This window comes from Canis aureus, chromosome 16 (assembly GCF_053574225.1).
Source record: "Canis aureus isolate CA01 chromosome 16, VMU_Caureus_v.1.0, whole genome shotgun sequence".
Lineage (NCBI taxonomy): Eukaryota > Metazoa > Chordata > Mammalia > Carnivora > Canidae > Canis > Canis aureus.
In genome coordinates, this window is record NC_135626.1 from 28,161,564 (window position 1) to 28,180,372 (window position 18,809).

Below are 18,809 nucleotides of genomic sequence, written 5' to 3' on the forward strand. Positions count from 1 at the left end.
GTTGGTTGCTATATATGTTTCTCTTTCTTTAGCTTCCCTCCCTCCCCTGTATCCCAACTGGGGCCCCTCCCAGCTTTCAATCTAATTACCCCTTTTGGACACATTCCTTGCTCCTCCCTCTCTATGGTTCTCTCCCAGCCATACTCACTTGCAGGTGGAACAGGAAAGAGGCTGCCTGACCCTCACTTACCATTTTCCTCCCCTCTCTCTAAATGCAGGCTCAGAGGAGGAGATTGAAGAGCTAGCTGTGTGAACAGGCTGTGTGAGATGCTCAGACCTAGCTTGAACCAAGAGTGTGCTCCGGATGACTCAGGCCCTACCTGGCACAGAGTCCTGCTCCTGAGAGAAGAAAGGACCTCAGAAAACACCCCCTCTTTTTTTTTTTTTGCCATACTTCCTGGAACCTCTGGAAGAGGAGTGGTGATGGTGGGTGGCAGGAGGCATGCCCTGCTCCCAGCTCTGGACCTTGTGTGCAGAATACATCTGCCTTGCAGCAAGTCTGTGTCCAGCCAGGCAACCAGCTACTGTCTATGTGGGCTGGCTCCCTTAAAGGCTGTTTTGTAGGAGCAGGAAGCTAGGTATGGGTAGATAGGTGTTATAAAGGTGCTGCTCCTTTCCCCAGGCCCAGCAGGTCTTCCTCATCCCAAGTTTCATGTGTATACCTGCCACTGGGTCCTTCTTACCTCCTTTCTTGGGTGAGTCCTGCACACCAGTGTTGACTCCTCAGTAAAGCTGCTGCATCAGCAGCAACCGTGGCTTTTATCATTTTCCTTCTTTGCAAAAGGATTAGGAACATAGGTGAGCCCTGAGCCTAAAACGAGAGGCTCTGAAGCTTCTCCAGGCAATGCCTGTCCTGGTGCATCAGGGAGAATGGTTTCCCCTTCTTGTCTTTGTCAGATCCCCTATATTAAGTCTGAGGGGAGGCTCTGGGAAGCTGGGTGTGGAGTCCTGTCCCTGAAATGGTGCAGCACCTTGAAGAACCAGGGATGAAAAACCTCTGACTCTCAAACTCCCTTGTCACTCCAGCAGCTCCAGCTCCTCTGGGGGCTGGGAGTAGGGGTAGTGGGGAGGGAATAATTCCTTCCTGGAGATTGCCTATCTCAAAGTCCCAAAGTAGGTGGAAAGAATAGGACTTCTGCTGGATTTCATCCAGAAGAGGGAGGGAGGACAGAATGAAGGTAGAAAAGACAGAATTACAGCTGAACAAGGACAACAACAGATTCTTCTCTGGGAGTTTTCTGTCAGAGCTGGGATGAGGAACAGGGGGAAACAAAGAAAAAGCAAACTGGGACATTTGGGTTTAGATGGCTCCAAGGCCCAGCTTCCCATTATAAGCCATAGAGGCCAGGGACACCCAGCAAGGTGTGCATGCAAGAGGTTGTACATGCAAGACCTCTGGTGTGGGTAGCTGGTACCCTGTGGACAAGGGCTGAGGGGCCTCCTGAGGGTGATATTCACCCCAGGGCAGCTGGACCATTGCTGGCTCCTCAGGCATTATCCCATTTGGAATGTGAATGTGGGAGCAAAGTGGGCACAGGACCCTACCTGGGAATCTTCTTCCCTCAAAGTCAGTGGGGGAAGTAGCACCTAGGCACCCACATGGGTATTTATATCTGAACCAGACAGAAAGACGCTTGAATCAGGCACTATGTTGAGAAATGTATTTATTTGCTAATATATTTATCCATAAATGTGGTCTGGTCTTGTGGTTTTGTTGTCATGACTATCACTTAGGGTAACAATTTCAATCGTTTACATTGACAGAAATACGTGATTTCTGGTATCTGAGGCCAGGCTCTGATTTTATGACAGGACAGAACAGAGTGGTGGGTTAGGTAACAAGAATTGGCTTGTAAGCCCCTAAAAGCATGGGTTAGGGAGATCAAGGAAGGGTGGAGGGAAGCATGACTAGATTCTGTGGTCCAGTCATTATCGGTATTATTATGATTGTACCTCTTACTCCACACTCCTGTGACTTTGTGACCTTGGGCAAATACCCTCGCTTTTCCCACCCATAAAATTGGCCTGCTTCACAGAGGTGTTGCAGGGCTCCCCTGAGACCAGCCTGAAAGCAAGTTTGGAGGTGGGAAGTAAGTATCCAGGGCTGGAGGACATCCTAACCCATCACAGAGCCCATCTGAACACAGCACGGCCCGGGCACGAACAGCAGCAGGCCCCCTTGAAAAAGCCAGTTTCGGTTGGGAGGCCTGGTTGGGAGGATAGAGTAGCAGGGTCTGAAACCATCTATTTATATCCCGGAGCTCCAACTCTGATAAACACCACTGTGCTCCGCCTTCTCGTGGGGCGACTGTGAGGATCCAGGGCTGGTGCTGAATTGCCACGAATTCCACACAGCCTGGGCGGCCCTTGCTCCCGGCCGGCCTCACAAAGCACGTTTCCCCTTCTTCTGGAAAGGTTTCACAGCGCCGGTCCTTGTCCGTAGCCCAGCTTTGAACCAGAGAGCAAAGAAGTATCTTGCTTTCTAAAGGATGAAAAAAAAAAAAAGACACAAGATCTGCTATCCCCCACAGATGTTCTCAAGTGAAGGAACTGTCTCAATGCTAAAAGCTGCACAAAGCCTAAATCATCAGCCGGAACAAGGAAAATACATTAAAAAAAATTAAACGAAAAAAAATTAAACGATAATTAATTAAATACGCCTGTCGCGCGCCCTGGGCTCCCAGGCCAGCATTCCCGCCGACGGCAAGCGGAAACCCTGCACTGCTCCCAGGAAGCAGAGGGGCTGTCCCCGATTTCTTTCCCGCTCCGCAGAGAGAACCCAGAGGGAGACAGCGGACTCTCCGGTCCTACGCTTTTAAAACGGGAAGACAAAAAGGAATCTCGGCTGGCATCCGGGAACCTCCGAAGGGGAGCGGCGGCCGGCCGCCAGCAGCCAGGATCAAACGGCCCGCGCCGCCGGCTTCCGGCTCGCGCCGCGGCACGCTCCCGCGCAGGCGCCAGCCGCGCCGCCCCTCCCCCACGGCCCTGCCCACGGGCCCAACGGCCGCGCGGGCCTCGCCCTCGCGCCGGCCCAGGTGGCGGGTGCGCGCGCCGGCCCAGGTGACTGCCGGCTGGCTCCGCCTCCAGGCGGGAGAAACCATCTCCTTAGGCGGGGGGGAGGGCTGGGCCTTGCGGCTTCCCACGCCGGAAGAGGAAGTCCGATGTACCGGAAGTGGAAGGCATTCTGGGTAATTCGATGTTTACTTCCGGCGGCTGAGGAATCCGAGGCCCAGTCCTTTGCGGTTGTTTTGTCGGAGAGGATGGCGCTGGAGACGGTGCCGAAGGACCTGCGGCATCTGCGGGCTTGTTTGCTGTGTTCGCTGGTCAAGGTGTCCTTCGGGGAGCTGGTTGTAGGGGCGATGGGGGATCCAGGTTGGGGGAAAAGGTGCAAGGGGGATGGGGGTTAGCGAAAAGTAAGGTCCAGGACCCCGGGTTTGGCAGGGGGTGTGGGAAGCTGCTGGAGGCCATCGTTTAAGTCTGTAGGAACGCAGGGAGTCTTACATGCCTTTGAATCCTCAGCACAGGTCTGATCCTTAACAGACGTTCGGTGAACATCTGTTGAAACCGAAGGCCACTGGGAGTCAGATGAGGGTGGGGATCTGCAGCTGAGGAGAGTAATCAGAGAGGATGCCTGACCCTGAGGGGACTAGGGAAAGGAATAGGTAAAACGCAGTTAGGAACAAGAGAGGGAAGACTTGAGGGTGGAACTTTAGGAATGGGGCTGTGGGAGTGGTAGGTGGGGAACCTGATGAGACAGAGCCAACCAACATAGGGAGCCTTCTACTTGACCAGGTAAAAGTATGGAGAAAGCTACTTCTTCTTTTGGCCTTGTTTATGTTCATCCCTACCCCGTTTTATCTCCCTCCCAGACTATAGACCAGTTTGAATATGACGGTTGTGACAATTGTGATGCATACCTTCAGATGAAGGGTAACCGGGAGATGGTATATGACTGCACCAGCTCTTCCTTTGATGGGTAAGCTTCTTTAAATTCCTTCATTCGCTTCTTTGTTACTCCTATACCCACCCCACCAAGTAAATGTGAAGCAGACTACTGAGACTATAATCCTGGTTGTTCTCAAAGCTATTTTGAGGATGTGGCTAGTCCAAACAAGTATGCTCTAACGGTAAAATATATACTAGATTGACAAGATGTAGAACAAGGGGAAAGAGTATAAAATAATTTCTTTTTTATTATTATTGTTTTTAAAAATATTTTTATTTATTCATGAGAGACACAGAGAGAGAGGTAGAGACACAGGCAGAGGGAAAAGCAGGCTCCCTGTGGGGAACCTGATGCGGGGCTTGATCCCAGGATCCTGGGATCACAACCTGAGCCAAAGGCAGATGCTCAAGCATTGAGCCACCCAGGCAACCCACAAATAAAATCTTTTTAAAAAGAAATGGGGGATCCCTGGGTGGCTCAGCGGTTTAGCGCCTGCACTGGGCTCCCTGCGTGGAGCCTGCTTCTTCCTTTGCCTGTGTCTCTGCCTCTTTCTCTCTCTCTCTCTCTGCGTGTGTGTCTTTCATGAGTAAATAAATAAAATCTTTATATATATATACATGTTTAGATATATTTTATGTATATAAACTAAAATATATGTATATAAGTTAAAAAAATTTAAAAAATGATCTGGCACAGGGCCTGGAAGGTGGCAGAGGGCTAATAAATGTTTGTTGAATGCATGATGACACTACCTGAAAATGAAGGTAAGCTAAGGTACAGTAATGGTAAATTATTACCTGAAAGCTGATGCTTGTAGATGTATCTAAGAGACCCCCATAAGAAGTTTTCCTTGGTGAGATTGTCCAATGGGGAAAAGGGGAAATGAGTCTAACGTAAGTGGCCAGGTCGCAGGTTATTTTACCCCTAAGGTAGGAGCCAGAAGGCAGTATTCTTTGGGGGTTAAGAAGATATTATAAAGTGTCTTTTGGCCTCTAGGCCAATTAAGGATTTACACATAGGGATGCCTGAGTGGCTCAGTCAGTTAAGCATCCATTTCTGGATTTCAGTTCAGGTCATGATCTCAGGGTAATGAGATTGAGCCCCACATTGGGCTACGTGCTCCGTGAGGAGGGAGTCTGCTTGAGATTCTCCCTTCCCCTCTGTCCCTCCACTGCCTGCATGCTCTCTCCTCTCTAAATCTTTTTTTAAGAAAATGATTTACACAAACTGGGCTCAAAGACGGTACTTACTAAACTTCCTTCAAGGTGAGGCCAACTCCACCCATTCCTTCTTTGACTTCCTCTAAGGAAGAATGAAAGATTGGGCAAAAACGCTGTTGTCATGGAACCTTACTTCCTACACATGTATATGCACAGTTAGACACTCCAGTCCCTTCATTGATTTGTTAGCACTGTAACAAAATTGCTAACAAATGAATAAAGAGAGGCTCCTCAGAGGTTCAGTCAGTTAAGCATCTGCCTTCAGCTCAGGTCATGATCCCAGGGTCCTGGAATTGAGCCCCTTGTTGAACTCCATTTTTAAGTGTAGAATTCAGTGGTATTAAATATCTTCACATTGTGCACCTGTCACTACCATCCGTCTCCAGAACTTTTTTCATCTAATTTTCCCTGCTCCACAGCCCTTGCCAACTACCATTCTACTTTCTCTCTGTATGAATTTTTTTTTTTTTTTAAGATTTTATTTATTTGACAGAGGTGAGAGACCACAAGCAGGGGGAGCAGCACAGAGAGAGGGAGAAGCAGGCTCTCCACTGAGCAGGGAGCCCAACACGGGACTGGATCCCAGGACCCCAGAATCATGACCCAAGTCAAAGACAGATGATTAACCAACTGAGCCACCCAGATGCCCCTCCTTCTGTATGAATTTGAAGTATATTGTAGATAATTCATGTAAGTCGAATCATACAATATTTGTCCTTTTGTACTTGACTTATTTCATTTAGCATCACATCTTTAAGGTTTATCCATATCCTGGCATGCATCCGACTTTTCTTTTTAAGCTGAGTGATCCCATTGTATGTATATAGCACATTTTATTCATTCATCTGTTGTTACACACTTGGGTTGCTTCTGTCTTGTAGCTGTCATGAATAATGCTGCTATGTACATGGGTTTACAAATATCTGATCAAGTCCCTGCTTTCACTTCTTTAGGGTATATATCCAGAAGTGGAATTGCTGAGTTGTTCTATGTTTAACATTTAGAGGAACTGCCATAGTGTTTTTCACAGCAGCAGCACCACTTTATGTTCCCACCAGCAGTGTGCAGGGGTTCCAGCTTTTCCACACCCTTGCCAACATTTATTACTTATGTTTTGTGTTTTGTTTAGGATTTGATAGTAGCTACCCTCTTGGATTTGAGTGGTATTATTGAGGTTTTGATTGCCTTCCCCTGATGATTAGTGATGTTAAGCATCTTTTTTATGTGCTTATTGGCCATTTGTATATCTTCAGAAAAATATCTGTTCAAATGCTTTTCCCACTTTGGAAGTAGGTTATTTGGCTTTTTTATTGTTGAGTTGTAGGAGTTATTTGAGTTATTTGTGTATTCTGACACAAGTTAGATTTTGGAAAATGGGTATATCAGGGGCTAAAGGAGATCAGAGGAGGGCCAGATGAACTCAGCTAGAAGCAGAGGAGATACCAGGTGAATCAGGCTCTTTTAAGAAGTACAGGAGCTCTGAGGAGATTGCGGTAAGAGAACATTTTAGAAAAAGCATACTAAAGAAGGGAATGACTTGAGCAAAATCATGGGGTGGGAGAATCAGGGTATGTTTGGAGAATGGTGGGGGTGCTATTGAGGTTAAATCATAAGGTTGAGTGACAGGCACTATAAGGCTAGACAAGTTGCTTATGAAGATCAGAAGAAAACATACTGTTGGTCCAGAGAGCAGCCTGTATATGTGCCTTAAATCTTTTTTTAAAAAAGGATTTACACACAAACTGGGCTTAAACACACTACTTACTAAACTGCCAGCCCAGGGTAGGTGTTACCCTACTTCACCACCCTGGAGAGTGGGATCAGTTCCACTCACAGCAGATGGCTGAGTATGTAGGATTTGGATGGGGAGGGAGGCTCCCCAAATAAGAATCCAAGATTGTTGCCAAGAGGAGAGAATGGTTATCGAGAAGGTAAATGTTGGCAGGTATCAGTGTCCTAGAGCATACCTGTCACAGAAGGCAGTCAGCAAGCATTTGATTGAATGAATGAATGACAGAAATGACCTCTGTAGCTTCTGAAAGTGCCTGATGCTTACCTGTCAAGCTCCAGTGGCAGCCTTCTAGCCCTTAAGTGGCTTTTCTGTTGCTTGTGCACTAGGATCAGAGCTATCCTGGGAAGAACAATTAGGATAGTAAGGAGAGCTAATGCTAATTTAGCACCTACTCTGTGCTAGCTGTTTTTCCTGTATTAGCTCAGTCTTTGAGTTTCATCTCATGAAATTCTGAGAGTGGTCTCCATATGTGTGTTAGGCTCTACAGCTCATCAGAGGCAGAGCTTGGCCAAGTCTAACTTACTTCTGGTAGGAGGACCCATGGTTTTCTTTTACCCGCCGTTTGCATTGGGGCCCAGCCCCCTAGTGGTCCTGTTGGCTGTAGTTAGTCACGTATTTTTAAAGCTGTCCTGTTTCCCAGAGAATCTGGGCTGGGGCTCCCGATGTTTTTTGAGCCTGGTGAGCTAGTCCTTTGGGAATGGTGACTGATCTATGCTTCGCAGGCAAAGAACCTTCATCAGTACTAACTTTAGATCAGCCCCTTCCCAGCATTTAGTAGTCTGTTTCCCCTGCTTTCTAGTAGAGACTCACTACTTGGCTTTTTCCTGTATTTCCTCTCCTAGAACTATTTTGCTGGCTGGAAGAGTAAAGTGGGCATTTTCCTCCATCTCTCTCTTCTCCAGTAGGGGAGGCTCAGCTGACTGTGCTTCTTTTCCCTTCCCAGAATCATTGCGATGATGAGTCCAGAGGACAGCTGGGTCTCCAAGTGGCAGCGAGTCAGTAAGTGTCTCCCTTTCTCCTTATCCTGGCCTAGCTGTGTTGTTGCTGTCTCTCGGGTCTAGTGGGGCAGTCTTAAATCAACGGGTAAGTGGCCTCCAAATGAAACAGATGGGTTGTAGGAAACATGAAGAAAATGTCCTGTGCCCTGTCATTTAACACTGTAGCCCAAAGACGTGATTGCTCCTCTCTTAAGAGTTGCAGCATTCCTTTCGTTTTTTAGCTTAAACCTCCATTTGGTTTTTAGACTTAATTCTCTCTCACTGCCATCTCTTTTCTTCTCTCCTAGGTAACTTTAAGCCGGGTGTATATGCAGTGTCAGTCACTGGCCGCCTTCCCCAAGGTAATTATCAGAACAGCAAGCCGATGTTCGCGTACTGCGCCAAGCTCCCTGGAAGTCCTTTATGTGACTGCACACTAGTCCTCCCAACTCTGTGAGAGAACTGAGGCACAGAGGTTAAATAGCTTGCCCAGGGTCACCCTGCTAGTAAGAGAGGAGCTAGAATTTGAACCCAGGCATTTTGGGTCTAGGACCCTTGGTTTCAGTGACTACAACGGGGCTCCCTTTTCCTTTTCATTCTTACCAAGTCATGGCCAAACGTGTGCCTGAGTCATCAGTTGATGAGCTGTCTAGGACTCCAGTTTGCTGAGGAGCACCTTCCTTCCTTCCTCCCTTCCCCCACCCAAAGTGATAGTAGAAGGACCTTTCTTAGCCCTTTGGAATCTTCCCCCCTCACAGAGCTGTTTCTTTTCCTGCTGCAGGAATCGTGCGAGAGCTGAAAAGTCGAGGAGTGGCCTACAAATCCAGAGACACAGCTATAAAGACCTAGCAAGATGTGTGGCCGCCAGCATCTTTGCTCCTCACCTCTTGCATCTGCTTATTTTTTGTTCTGGAACTAAAGGAGCAGAACTTCAGATACTCCCCACCCTCCAGTTCTGAGACTCAGCAGACTGTTGAGAGAGCACAGCGTGTCCCTGGGTCATTTTACCTTTGGATTTCTGATGGGGGTGGGGTGGTTTGGGCTTGTGTACTGACAGAGACTGAAATGAATGGGGGGGTAGGAGACCAGGTCTGTGCCCTGACCCATGGGTAGGACTCTGGGTCAAATGCCAATAAACGTGAACGTTCTTAAGGAAAGTTCTTAAGCCCATGACAGATGCCTTGTGTCCCTCTTCTTTTACATGAGCCCAGGAAGAACTCACTTAACCCTGTAAGCACTTTGCCAGAGCAGTAGAGGCAGTCCTGCTTCCCATTACCCGTCTTTTAGCCTTCTGGGATTGCAGCCTTTCTAGTGTGCTTCCTTGGGTCTTGTTGGAAGGTCTGCTGTCCTGGGTCTAGGCAAGCTGGTAGTCCTGGTGTGTGAGGGTTGCCGACTTTTGCTCTTTAGACCTGGCGCAAGTGTCCCTTGAAAGAAAGCCTGAGGTTTCTCAGTATTCTTTGCCTGTTGACCATGTTTAATGCCCTCACCTGCCCCCCCCCTTTTTTTTTTCTTAACTGCTTTTGCTATACCTTAGGCCTCTCAGTGGTACCCATGACCCTCCTCTGCCACACATATTCTGATGTATTCCTCTAATTGGAGCCCCTCGGGTGGCTGCTGGGCCTTGGTCTGGTTTATGCCTCTGGAGATGTTGGGCCCCTCCCTTTCCCTTCTGGCTTAGTAGGAGGTTTTGATATCAGGATATTGGCCAAGGTGAGTTACCTGTTTTGGAATGATAAATATCATACATTCTTATTAAATTTCCACAGGGAATCCTTTTCATATCCCCATTTTGATTCTCTAGGTTTCTTCATCTGTAGAACAGTGATAACACTCTGCCTGTTTACCTTAGTATTATGATTATAAAAATGAAGCAAAGTGAACATTCTAGAACTTAGGTTTTATAAAAGGTAAAATTCATTTACTCTTTTTATTAGCTATTTTTAAATATGTGCAGTATGTGCATAGTCAGCCAAATAGTGGGAGAAATGTCTAGAATCACGGCTGCAGAATGAGCTCTTGACTTGTGAACAGAGGCTGTGTGTCTCTAGCCACCTGGTGTTGCTAGTGAGTCAGTGTCTCTTGTTACCTGTGGCCCTGAAGTGTGTGGAAAAGAGGGAGAGGTGCTGATTGTCCAGTGAACCTCCTCCCACCCCTGTCCTTGTCCTCTCATAGGCCCATGGGAAGGAAGCTGGGAGTGGCTCAGGCGGCTCCTGTCACTCATGGGTCTTCCTCAGACCAGAACTGTTTTCTGCTGATGCCTTCAAGCTCTGAGGGAATTGTCCATTAACCCCCATTTCAACTGGATTTTTAAAGGATTTCTCCAGCCCAGCAAACTGAAAGAGCTCAAGGGTGGTGGTTTCTGTTCAATTCCCATCTAAAAGGATCCTTGGGAAGTAGCCCCACCAGGCCAGCCTTATGTTCTGGAGGGAAGAAGTGGGTTTCAGCAAGAGTGCCTAGGCTGTGCAGCCAACACCCAACTTTCACTGGCTTCTCTCAAAAAAGTCCCTTGGAAATCCCCAGCTGCTGTCCTGCGTGTCTGACCCGGACGTGGCTGCTCGGTGAGAATGGAAACAGTTGTGGGGAGGGGAGGCAAGAGGAGCTGTGCACAAATAACCACACTCAGCCTGCCTGCCTCAGCCCTACAGCGGGCTGAGGCCCTAACTGTTAGCCTTGCAGGAAGCGAAAGACACAGGCCTGATGGTTGTGGGGGAGGGGTGGCCAGTCGTGGGGACCGGATTTCACAGACCTAGTGTCAAATGGGCTCTGCCTGGAAGCTGCTGCTCAATTCGCTTTCTTGCTTTTTGTGGTCCTGGAAGCTGCTTACGGTGCCGCTCAACAGCCCGACAGGCAAGAAGGTGCTAGGGTCTATCCACTGCCGGGAGCCCAAAGAAACTGAAAGAGGGACTGCTGGTTCTTCACAGCTCCCTCGGAGGGGACAGGGCTATGTGGAAGAGGAGGTCTCGGCTGCTCCCGCTGCTGCCGGTGCCACTGCTGCCCTCAATGAGGGCTGCGCTCTTCTCACTGTGCCTGTCAGAGCTTCAGCCCCGTTCTGACCACTGAGGTCCCGTATCCATCCAGGGTCTTGGTCTTTTGCTCAGTCATTTGGTTTCTCTGCTTCAGAAAGGCGAGGCTCCTCCCTAGTTCAGCAATGACAGACATGAGTCAGTGTAGTGATGGGGCTGCCTTCCCCTTATCTACTTATTCCTCATTCTCTACTTCCTACCCACTACTGCCTGAGGGGTTAAAGAACATACTCAGTGGCAGTTCATTGCTGAATGCAGACTACAGCCCTGGGCAGCAATTGATGGCTGATGGAACGAAGGGAGGAATGTTCTTGTCTTGGAGGGAAGCTGTTTCCGAGAAATAATGGGGATGAGCTGGGGAGGATTAAGCTCAGGCTGAGCTCTAGGTTTGGCCTAATTTTTGGGCATGGCCATTTCTGGGCATGGCCACTACTTTCTTACTCCAAGCCTGTCCATAGCCCGCTATTCAATTCTCATGTTCCCTCCCTGACACCTGATCCTGTGAGCATGTGTAAAAGAGGTAGGCAATGTTGAAGAACAGATTAGTATCTTACTTTGGAAGTCTGGTTCATGTTTATCAGTAAAGCCTTTCATTTAAGTGGCATTTTCAGTTGACAAAAGGGCTTTCATGTCCCTTTATCTTACCTGATCCTCACAAAACCCCTGTGTCATCGTTAACATCTTTATATAGTGATGAAGAGACTAAAGGTCAAAGTTAAAGTGACTTGGCCATGATCAAGAAGTAGAGCCTTAACTCAAATTTAGGGCTGTTAACTTCTTCTCATATAGGTTGCCCTGGATGCCGTGGGCTTGTTCCCTTCATGAGTATTCCACAGAACCAGCATGAGGCATTGGTTTATCATAGAAAGTTATATGTCTGTATACATTGAGTCTCCCGAACACCCTACGCCTACCACTTACGTCTCTAGTCTCCCAGTCTAAAATGACCTCAGGAGGAGGCAATGTGGGGAAATGGTCCAGGGAGGTGATCCTTGGGATTTACTCAAGGATCCCTAGGCAGGACATTGGGAAACAGGTCTAGCCCTCCTCCAATTCCCACCTGCCTGCATCTTCTCTTCTACTCTAGCAGCTCTTAGGTATCTGCTGATCTGTGCTCCATACCCCCAACTTCTGCTTTTTTCCTACTTACCACCTCCATCTGCAGCCCCATTATGGCACCTTCACACTCCACTGGAACACTGAGACTTGTGATGAAAATACACACACATAACCAATTAGAGGTATTGCTTCTGCCTCCAGTCCCTTGACTGCTCTAAAAGTTTCCTCTCTATACGATGCAGCTGACAAAACTCTGCTTTAAGCAGTGGGATAGTGGTTACCCATGACAAGTGGGGGTGTGAGAGGAGTTATGAGGGGATCTTGAGTCTTTCTTGATCTGGATGCTAGTTGTATAGATTAGGTCACTTTCTGAAAATGTATTGAGCCATATACTCATGATTAATTCACTTTTCTGTTTGTACGCTAACTTCAAATTAAAAATACACTTAAAGACACAGTAGTCCTATCTTAGGATAGTTGTGAGATATACATTAATTTATGTAAAAGCAATCTGAGAGCTGTAAACTGTTAAGTGTATCTAAGGAATCATCTTTATCCAAAGTTGTCCAGCTCTAGATAAGTTCTAGGTAAGTGTGGCAAGAATGTCCTCCCTGTAGTACTGTTGGACAATGGATGTTCCAATACATCCATCATACATAAATATATCACAACCAACACATTTTCCTTTTAAGTACCATGGCTTTTTATTTTAATCTCTCTGTTCTCTTGTTTTCATATATTTCCTTGCTCTTTGGATACAAAATTCTGGGTATGATTTAACCTTTACTTGGCTCAAAGTCATTGTTATACACCTCCATTTTTGTATCATGTGAAATGGTTCTGGGACTGATTATTTTTCTACCTCTTGGATTCATGTTAGCCTGCCACTTCTCCCCATGTGTGGCTGTCCCCCTTCCAGTCTTGTTTGAGCCAGGAGAACAGATAGCCAGTAGCATAGGGTGAGCTATAAGGGTGCTATAGGGTGGGCCAATAAGGTGTAGACTGAGGAAGAAAGCACATGGCTGCCTGCCTGGGTCTTTGGGGTGCAGAGTCCTTCACCAGAGCATTGGGGCTCTAGAGTGACAGCAGATCATACAGAGAATGTGAAGCCTGGGAGAGTCATGACCTAGGCCAACCTCCCCACTTTATGGGTGAGAAGACAGCACCAGAGGCAGTGGTCAGCCTGACCCCAAAGGGGCCACTGCTACTTTATACGTCCTACCCTACCTAGCCTGGTGCCTTCTGCTAGAGATGCTTGTGACTCTCTTTGCCTTAAGACCCTAAGAAAGTAGGAACTGAGGGCAGAGAAAACTGTGCTGCTGGTGCCAACATGCCAGATCCTCTATGAAATGTGACAGAGGACCTCTGGCACTCTGATTCTCAACACTCCCCCCAGAGTGGAAGGCAGGCATTATGGGGTCATGGACAGAGGACTTGAACCCTGGGCTTTCCTTGAAAGTCCATTCCACAGATGGAAGCCTGAGTCTGTAAGAAGTCAGAGGCCTGGCAGGCCCATTTTAAGAGCTCCTATGTGCTGCTTCCTGCCTGTGCATTCTCCTTCCTCCACACTGAGTTCTTGTGCTACAGAGAGAACTTGAGGGACGGTAAGCAACAGCTTCAGACACTAGAGTGTAGGGACCCCAGCTTCTCTCATTCTTCCCCACAACCAGCCACTGCCACTGTATGAACCCCTCCCCCCATCCTGAAAAATACCTGGTAGGAAGTGAGTGCTCTGGGGCCACTAGTCAGAGGAAGGGGTTTAACTGTCACCTTGTCCCTGGGGGCTTGGGTAGCAGAGGGCAGGGGGGAAATGCAAATCCGTGCTTGGGACAGAGAAGGACTGGAGAGGAAGAGACTGGCAGCCATTTCACCTGGGCTATGGTCCCAGCAGGGGCTGGGAAGGCCTGAGGCAAGGGAGTGATCAGAGGTCCCCTAGGAGAAGCCAGCTGCTGCCCCCACCCTGTGCTGGCAGCTGAGACACTGGCACTGTCTCTGGGTAGCTGAATAGACTCACTTCTTCAGCCCTGCACTCCAGGGGAGCAGGGAGGTGGAGGCAGAGTGTGGAGCTCAGAAGGACCCGGTGGGAAGATGAGGTGGAGGTGATCAGGGTGGCCACGTCACATCTCTGGTGACTGAGACTGAGGAAAGTGTGTCTATTCTGTGGTAGGAGGGACTAGGCTTCGATTAGAAGGACCCCTCAGACCTCCACACCTCTCCCCCCGTGCTACAGGCACAGGGCCCACCACTGAGAGCCACATGGTGTCCTTGCAAAGGGATCTTTCACAACAATTGGGAGGCAAGAATATGAGTGAGAAGCAGTCCTTGGGCTTCTAATAATTTACTGTATCAGTATGACAATTACCAGGTTCAAAACCGGCCCCTTTCAATCACTGAATCTCATCCTCAGTACCATCTGTGAGGTACTGTTCACCTTTCACAGATGAGAAAACTGAGTCTCAGTTATACCACTTACCCAAAGTCAGTAGCCAGACAAAACTACACTGGTGCATCAGCTTATGGCTTCCCTCAATTTCTGTCACGGCAGATGGGGATCTGGGGCCCATAAGTGGGACGGGGTGAGGGGGCCCTCCTTCTCTTCCTTTTGCCCCCTTGAGCCCCAGCCTGTAGGTGGGGCTTTCAGGGGCACGGGTCTATTGCCCTCAGTACCAAGGTCTTTGGGGACGAGGGCCTCAACACCTCGTGCTGCTCACTCACCCTTGGACCCTTCCCGGAGAGCCTGGGCCCCCCGCCCCAGTCCCCAGCTCCCATTTGGCCCCAGGCCTCTCCCCTGCCCCCCAGCCACAGCCCCATGACGTGGCTGCCTGGGCGCCATTGGTCAGCCTGGGAGCATTTGCCCTTATTTGGCCAGGCCGGCTCCAGCCCGGGCCTCCGCCCCCAGCCCGGCCCCGCAGCCTCCTCTCTCTCACTTCGTCTTTTTGAGGTTTGGCTCTGGGGCCCTGGCAAGCGTCGCTTCAAACGCACTTTCTGGTTGAGTCATTTTTTAACGGCTCCAGTACCCGTGAGCTGCTGCTGCGGCCGCTGGGGGCCCTCAGACCTCGCGGCCGGCTCCCTCCTCTGACTGCGGCCAGGCTCGGAGTGAGGGGCGGGAGGGCCAGGGAGTAGGTATCGCTGCTGGAGAGATTCCGCGGACCCCTCGGCTATCCTTTAGGGCTCTCTGCCTCCCCCACACGCCTGGGGAGTGGGGCCCACTCGAGTTCCTCCCACTGCCTTTTCCAATCCCCTTTCCCAGCTGGGTACGCCAGCAGACACAGGCCGCCACTCCCCCCTCCGGTGGGTCACCTCTCGGAGGGCTGGTTCTTCTCGGGGGCACTTTGAACTGAGTTCCTTAGTGAGGCAGAACCAGGAGGCAGACTGTTGGCTCGTTTTCAGGAAGGTGAAATTGAACTTCGTGGAGTTCCAGTTCTTCATCTCTGAAATGGGGATCCCGTCATTTACATCAGTGGCTCAGCGTGCTGATCAAATGAGATTCGGATTGAATGTGTTTTATAAAGTTCTCTAGTGGCCTCAGCTGCCGCTCTTCCCCCCAGCTAGGTGTGCTCAACATGGGGGTGAATGAGGCAACAGCCCAGAGCAGTTCATGGGGCAGACCTCACCCTCTGCCCCTTCCAGCAGCCCCTGGGATGTGAGGAATCCAGTGGGGGACAGGATGCTGGCAGGAGGGGAGAGATAGACCAAGGAGTGCCCCCAGCCTTTCGCCCCGTTTTCCCAGACAAAATAAGGGGAGGATTCTGCTCTAGATCCTTTCCCAGCCACCTGCCTTCTCTGAGTAATGGGAGCCCTGCCCTTGAGCCTGCTGGGGAAATCCATCAGCTACCTACTGGCTGGGCAGGTCTTGGAAAACAGACCTTGCTGCTTCCTCTTCCAAGGTTCCTGGGCCCTCTTGCTCTTGGGAACTTCCGAGAGAACAAACGGGTCCTTGGTCAACCTCCTCCTCAGTTTTATAGGTGAAGAAACAAAAGCTGCGGGTTGGGGATCAGATTCTCTGAACGGTCTGAAGTTATACTGTAAAAAGCCACAGTGTGGGGGCTGGGCCCCTAGTCTCCTGTCTCCCTGTTTTGCCTTCTGTTTGGTGGTCCTGATGTTGGGGAAGGGAGTTAGACTGATGAGAGGCATAGCGGGTTCCAGGCAGGGACGCCTTGCCTGGTCCCAGCTCTTGGGACACGCACATACAATAAACACAGAGTTCATTCATAGCCGTTAAAGCTAGAGCAGAAACAGCAAGTTAATACAAGCACTTCTGTTGGAGAGAGCCAGGGGCGGGAGGCCTTTTCTGCTTGTGTTCCTGGGAGATCCCAGTGGCCTTCTGGTTTCATGGTCACTCCCACAATAGTCGTCAGGGTGACTTTCTTCCTCACACCCACACCCCATTTCCTAGCCAGACAATCCTGCCTCTTCCCAGATGCTATGGACAAAACTCCGAAGTTGGCCTTCACTTGCATTGTGACCTCAGGCTGCCTCCTGCCTCTCTCTGGGCTCGCAGGCCAGTTTCCCAACTCAGGCCAGGTTACTACACCCTGACCTTGCTGCTTAAAAGGCCTTGAATACTGTGGTCTGGAGAGCTGAACCAGACCAGCAGAGCTGGCATCTGAGCCCAGGAGAGCAGGAGACAGTGAAGTTGAACCTGTGGGATGCCTGGGCAGTGCAGACGGGGCAGAGGGGAGAAGGTGCCAACTCCGCTCCTCGGGAGGCCTCTCAGCACTACTGGTGCTCCCCGAGGCTCTGAAAGGAGCCAGGGCACCTGCTTAGGTGCCCGGTTCAGGTCTGCAAGGGCCATGCACTGTCTTAGGTTCTTGAGGCACTTCCTTTTCTCAGACCCTGCTTCCTTTAGTAGCCCTTCCAGGGAGGGTGACCAAAGGTTCCAGCATTTGAGACTCTTGACTTCAGTTGTCCTTAGCCCCATACTGCGATGCTAGGGGTTCAGTTTCCCTCCTCTGTAGTCACACAGAGGGGGGGCCTGGGGGCTCCCCAGGCCTTGCTCCCCCGAGGGCGGGCCTCCTCTGCCTTCTGACTTCCTGTTTGTGAGTGGTTAGGTCCTGTGGCTTCTGTCTTGTTGTCTCCTCACGAGGCAGGTTATCTGGGCTGCCATCTCTGTCTGTTGCCTAGCAAAGGCCCCAGACCCGTGCAGCTGCAGGGAGGGCCTGTGCCTCCGTGTGCAGACAGCACCCTTGCCCTTCCTTCACCCTCTGCGCCCACTCCCCTTTGCAAATGTTAGGCCTCTTCTCCCTGTTTCTCCCCCTTGCCAGCCAGCTCCTGCCCTGTTCTCTCTCTTTCCAAACCCCCTTCCATCCATGCTTGCCTTCTCCAGGAAGCCTTATCTGCTGGGGGCCCCCTGTACCTCTGAGGTGGCCACTGTAGCACCTGTCACTCCAGGCCTGTGGGGCCCTCCACCCCACCCAGGACTCATTTGCCCTCATCGCTGTCATTTTGTAGGATGTAGGAATGTGTGGAGGTCCTTATGTGGGCTCTACTTTACCTCTCAGATTCAGTGTTTGCTCAAGTAGGATCCAGGAGTCCACATCAGACCTGAAGCTCTGTGCCCACTTTGGTACAAACTGTTCTCACACCGACACACAAAAGTTTCACACCCTGTGTGGAGATCTGTCTTGTCTATCAGAGTGGGAGTCCCTGAAGACAGGTCTTGTGTCCTTTTCTCCTCAGGCCCACCTTTACCGACCCACAGTCTCAGCTTGGCACCCAAAGATAGCTGTCAGGTTGGGGCAGAGGTGTGCGATTGAGAACCTGGAGCCCTCCAGGATCCCAGACCCCAGCGGCCTCAGCCCTGTCACCTGGCGAAGGGCTCTTCCCACTTTCTTTCTGATGCCAGCTTCTCTGCCTCTACTACTTCTTATCCTGGTCCCTAGTCCTCCTCCCTTTTTGCTACCTCCGAGCAGAAATATGATCCCTGGACAAAGAGTGTCAGAACTAGAAGGACCATGGAGGACACTTCCTAGCAGAGTCCAAGTGAGCAAGGCTTCCCAGTCAGTGTCTGATGGAGCCCTGACCTATTGCCAAGGGGTGGAGTTTGAGGAGTCAACTTGAACTCCTCTCTCCTCCACAAAGAGAAGCATCCTTCCTCAACCGCCTCCATTCTCAGCCACTAGCCATCATTTCTCCTGGGGAACTGAGGCAACAGAGGGCTTTGGGGGCAGGAGTGGGAGTCACGCCTCTTGTACAGAGGTGCTTGTGTTCTGAAGCCGTCCCTGGTTCCCTGGTTCCCTCCCAGGGCTGGCTCCAAATTCCCAAGTGAACCTTCCCAGGTGTTTCCAGGAAGGAGGCAGATGTGTCCAGGGTGTGCAGCAGGTCTTCCTTAAGGTGTGTCTATAGGCCTGAGCTGGGCTGTTACCCACCACCTGTCTGCATGGCTCTGGGCATGTCTGCTGTCTCTCTGGAAAGATTGTGAATCTTTTGGGCCCTTTGGGCCATGTGTGTCCTTGTGTGTGTTTATGTGCGTGCATGTGTGCGTGTGTGTGTATGTACATGCACCCATCGGCATCCACTGATCCTCCCTCAGGTACCTGTTGGTCAGTTATACAGGACACACATGTGGATCATGCCAGCCTGGAGTGGGGCTTCCAGTCCAGTGCACCTGTTGCACTTTTATTATCTCTATGTCCTTATTTCAGACCATGCCCCTTGTCCTTGATTTTGTCTTTGGCCCTGTCCTGTTTCTCCTGGTTTGAGGCCATTGGAGCTGGGAGCCATTGCTGGGTGGGGGGAGAAGTTCAGGCTCCAGGGACACTGGGCCTCACCTCTGCTCCATCCCTCTTCAAC

General features: G+C 50.1%; 2 protein-coding genes and 2 long non-coding RNA genes across 12 annotated transcripts in view; 2 read left to right on the forward strand and 2 right to left on the reverse strand.

The window, feature by feature from the left end:
* Positions 1–2,567, forward strand: part of RNF43 (ring finger protein 43) — a 65,616-nt gene extending 63,049 nt beyond the window's left edge. For all 8 annotated transcript variants that reach the window (XM_077852515.1, XM_077852517.1, XM_077852516.1 and 5 more), the window contains one exon: positions 219–2,567. In XM_077852515.1, the coding sequence (XP_077708641.1) occupies positions 219–253 (35 nt within the window). In that variant the 3' untranslated portion in view covers positions 254–2,567. The remainder of the gene's footprint in view (positions 1–218) is intronic.
* On the reverse strand, positions 1,252–3,878 carry LOC144286275 (uncharacterized). 2 transcript variants are annotated; one of them, XR_013354317.1, is made up of 3 exons: positions 3,502–3,878; positions 3,168–3,344; positions 1,252–2,482 (listed from the first exon to the last, which is right to left on the reverse strand). It is a non-coding gene; the product is annotated as an uncharacterized LOC144286275 (long non-coding RNA). The 2 variants fall into 2 exon arrangements; XR_013354315.1 differs by having other exon boundaries at positions 3,506–3,871.
* Positions 3,133–9,108, forward strand: SUPT4H1 (SPT4 homolog, DSIF elongation factor subunit). The gene is made up of 5 exons (XM_077852524.1): positions 3,133–3,329; positions 3,870–3,976; positions 7,902–7,957; positions 8,244–8,297; positions 8,717–9,108. The coding sequence occupies exons 1-5, from the start codon at positions 3,162–3,164 to the stop codon at positions 8,782–8,784; spliced, it is 453 nt and encodes a 150-aa protein (XP_077708650.1). The 5' UTR covers positions 3,133–3,161; the 3' UTR covers positions 8,785–9,108.
* A 727-nt stretch (positions 9,109–9,835) lies between these two features.
* LOC144286277 (uncharacterized) lies at positions 9,836–18,657 on the reverse strand. The gene is made up of 4 exons (XR_013354319.1): positions 15,884–18,657; positions 14,945–15,448; positions 12,109–12,163; positions 9,836–11,072 (listed from the first exon to the last, which is right to left on the reverse strand). It is a non-coding gene; the product is annotated as an uncharacterized LOC144286277 (long non-coding RNA).
* Between the last annotated feature and the right edge of the window lie 152 nt (positions 18,658–18,809).

Bases quoted from the DNA above. Each gene is read 5' to 3' on its own strand.
- SUPT4H1 (XM_077852524.1), top strand. From the start codon at position 3,162: ATGTACCGGAAGTGGAAGGCATTCTGGGTAATTCGATGTTTACTTCCG. The intron at 3,977-7,901 runs GTAAGCTTCTTT...TTCCCTTCCCAG, and splicing joins ACCAGCTCTTCCTTTGATGG to AATCATTGCGATGATGAGTC. The intron at 7,958-8,243 runs GTAAGTGTCTCC...CTTCTCTCCTAG, and splicing joins CTCCAAGTGGCAGCGAGTCA to GTAACTTTAAGCCGGGTGTA.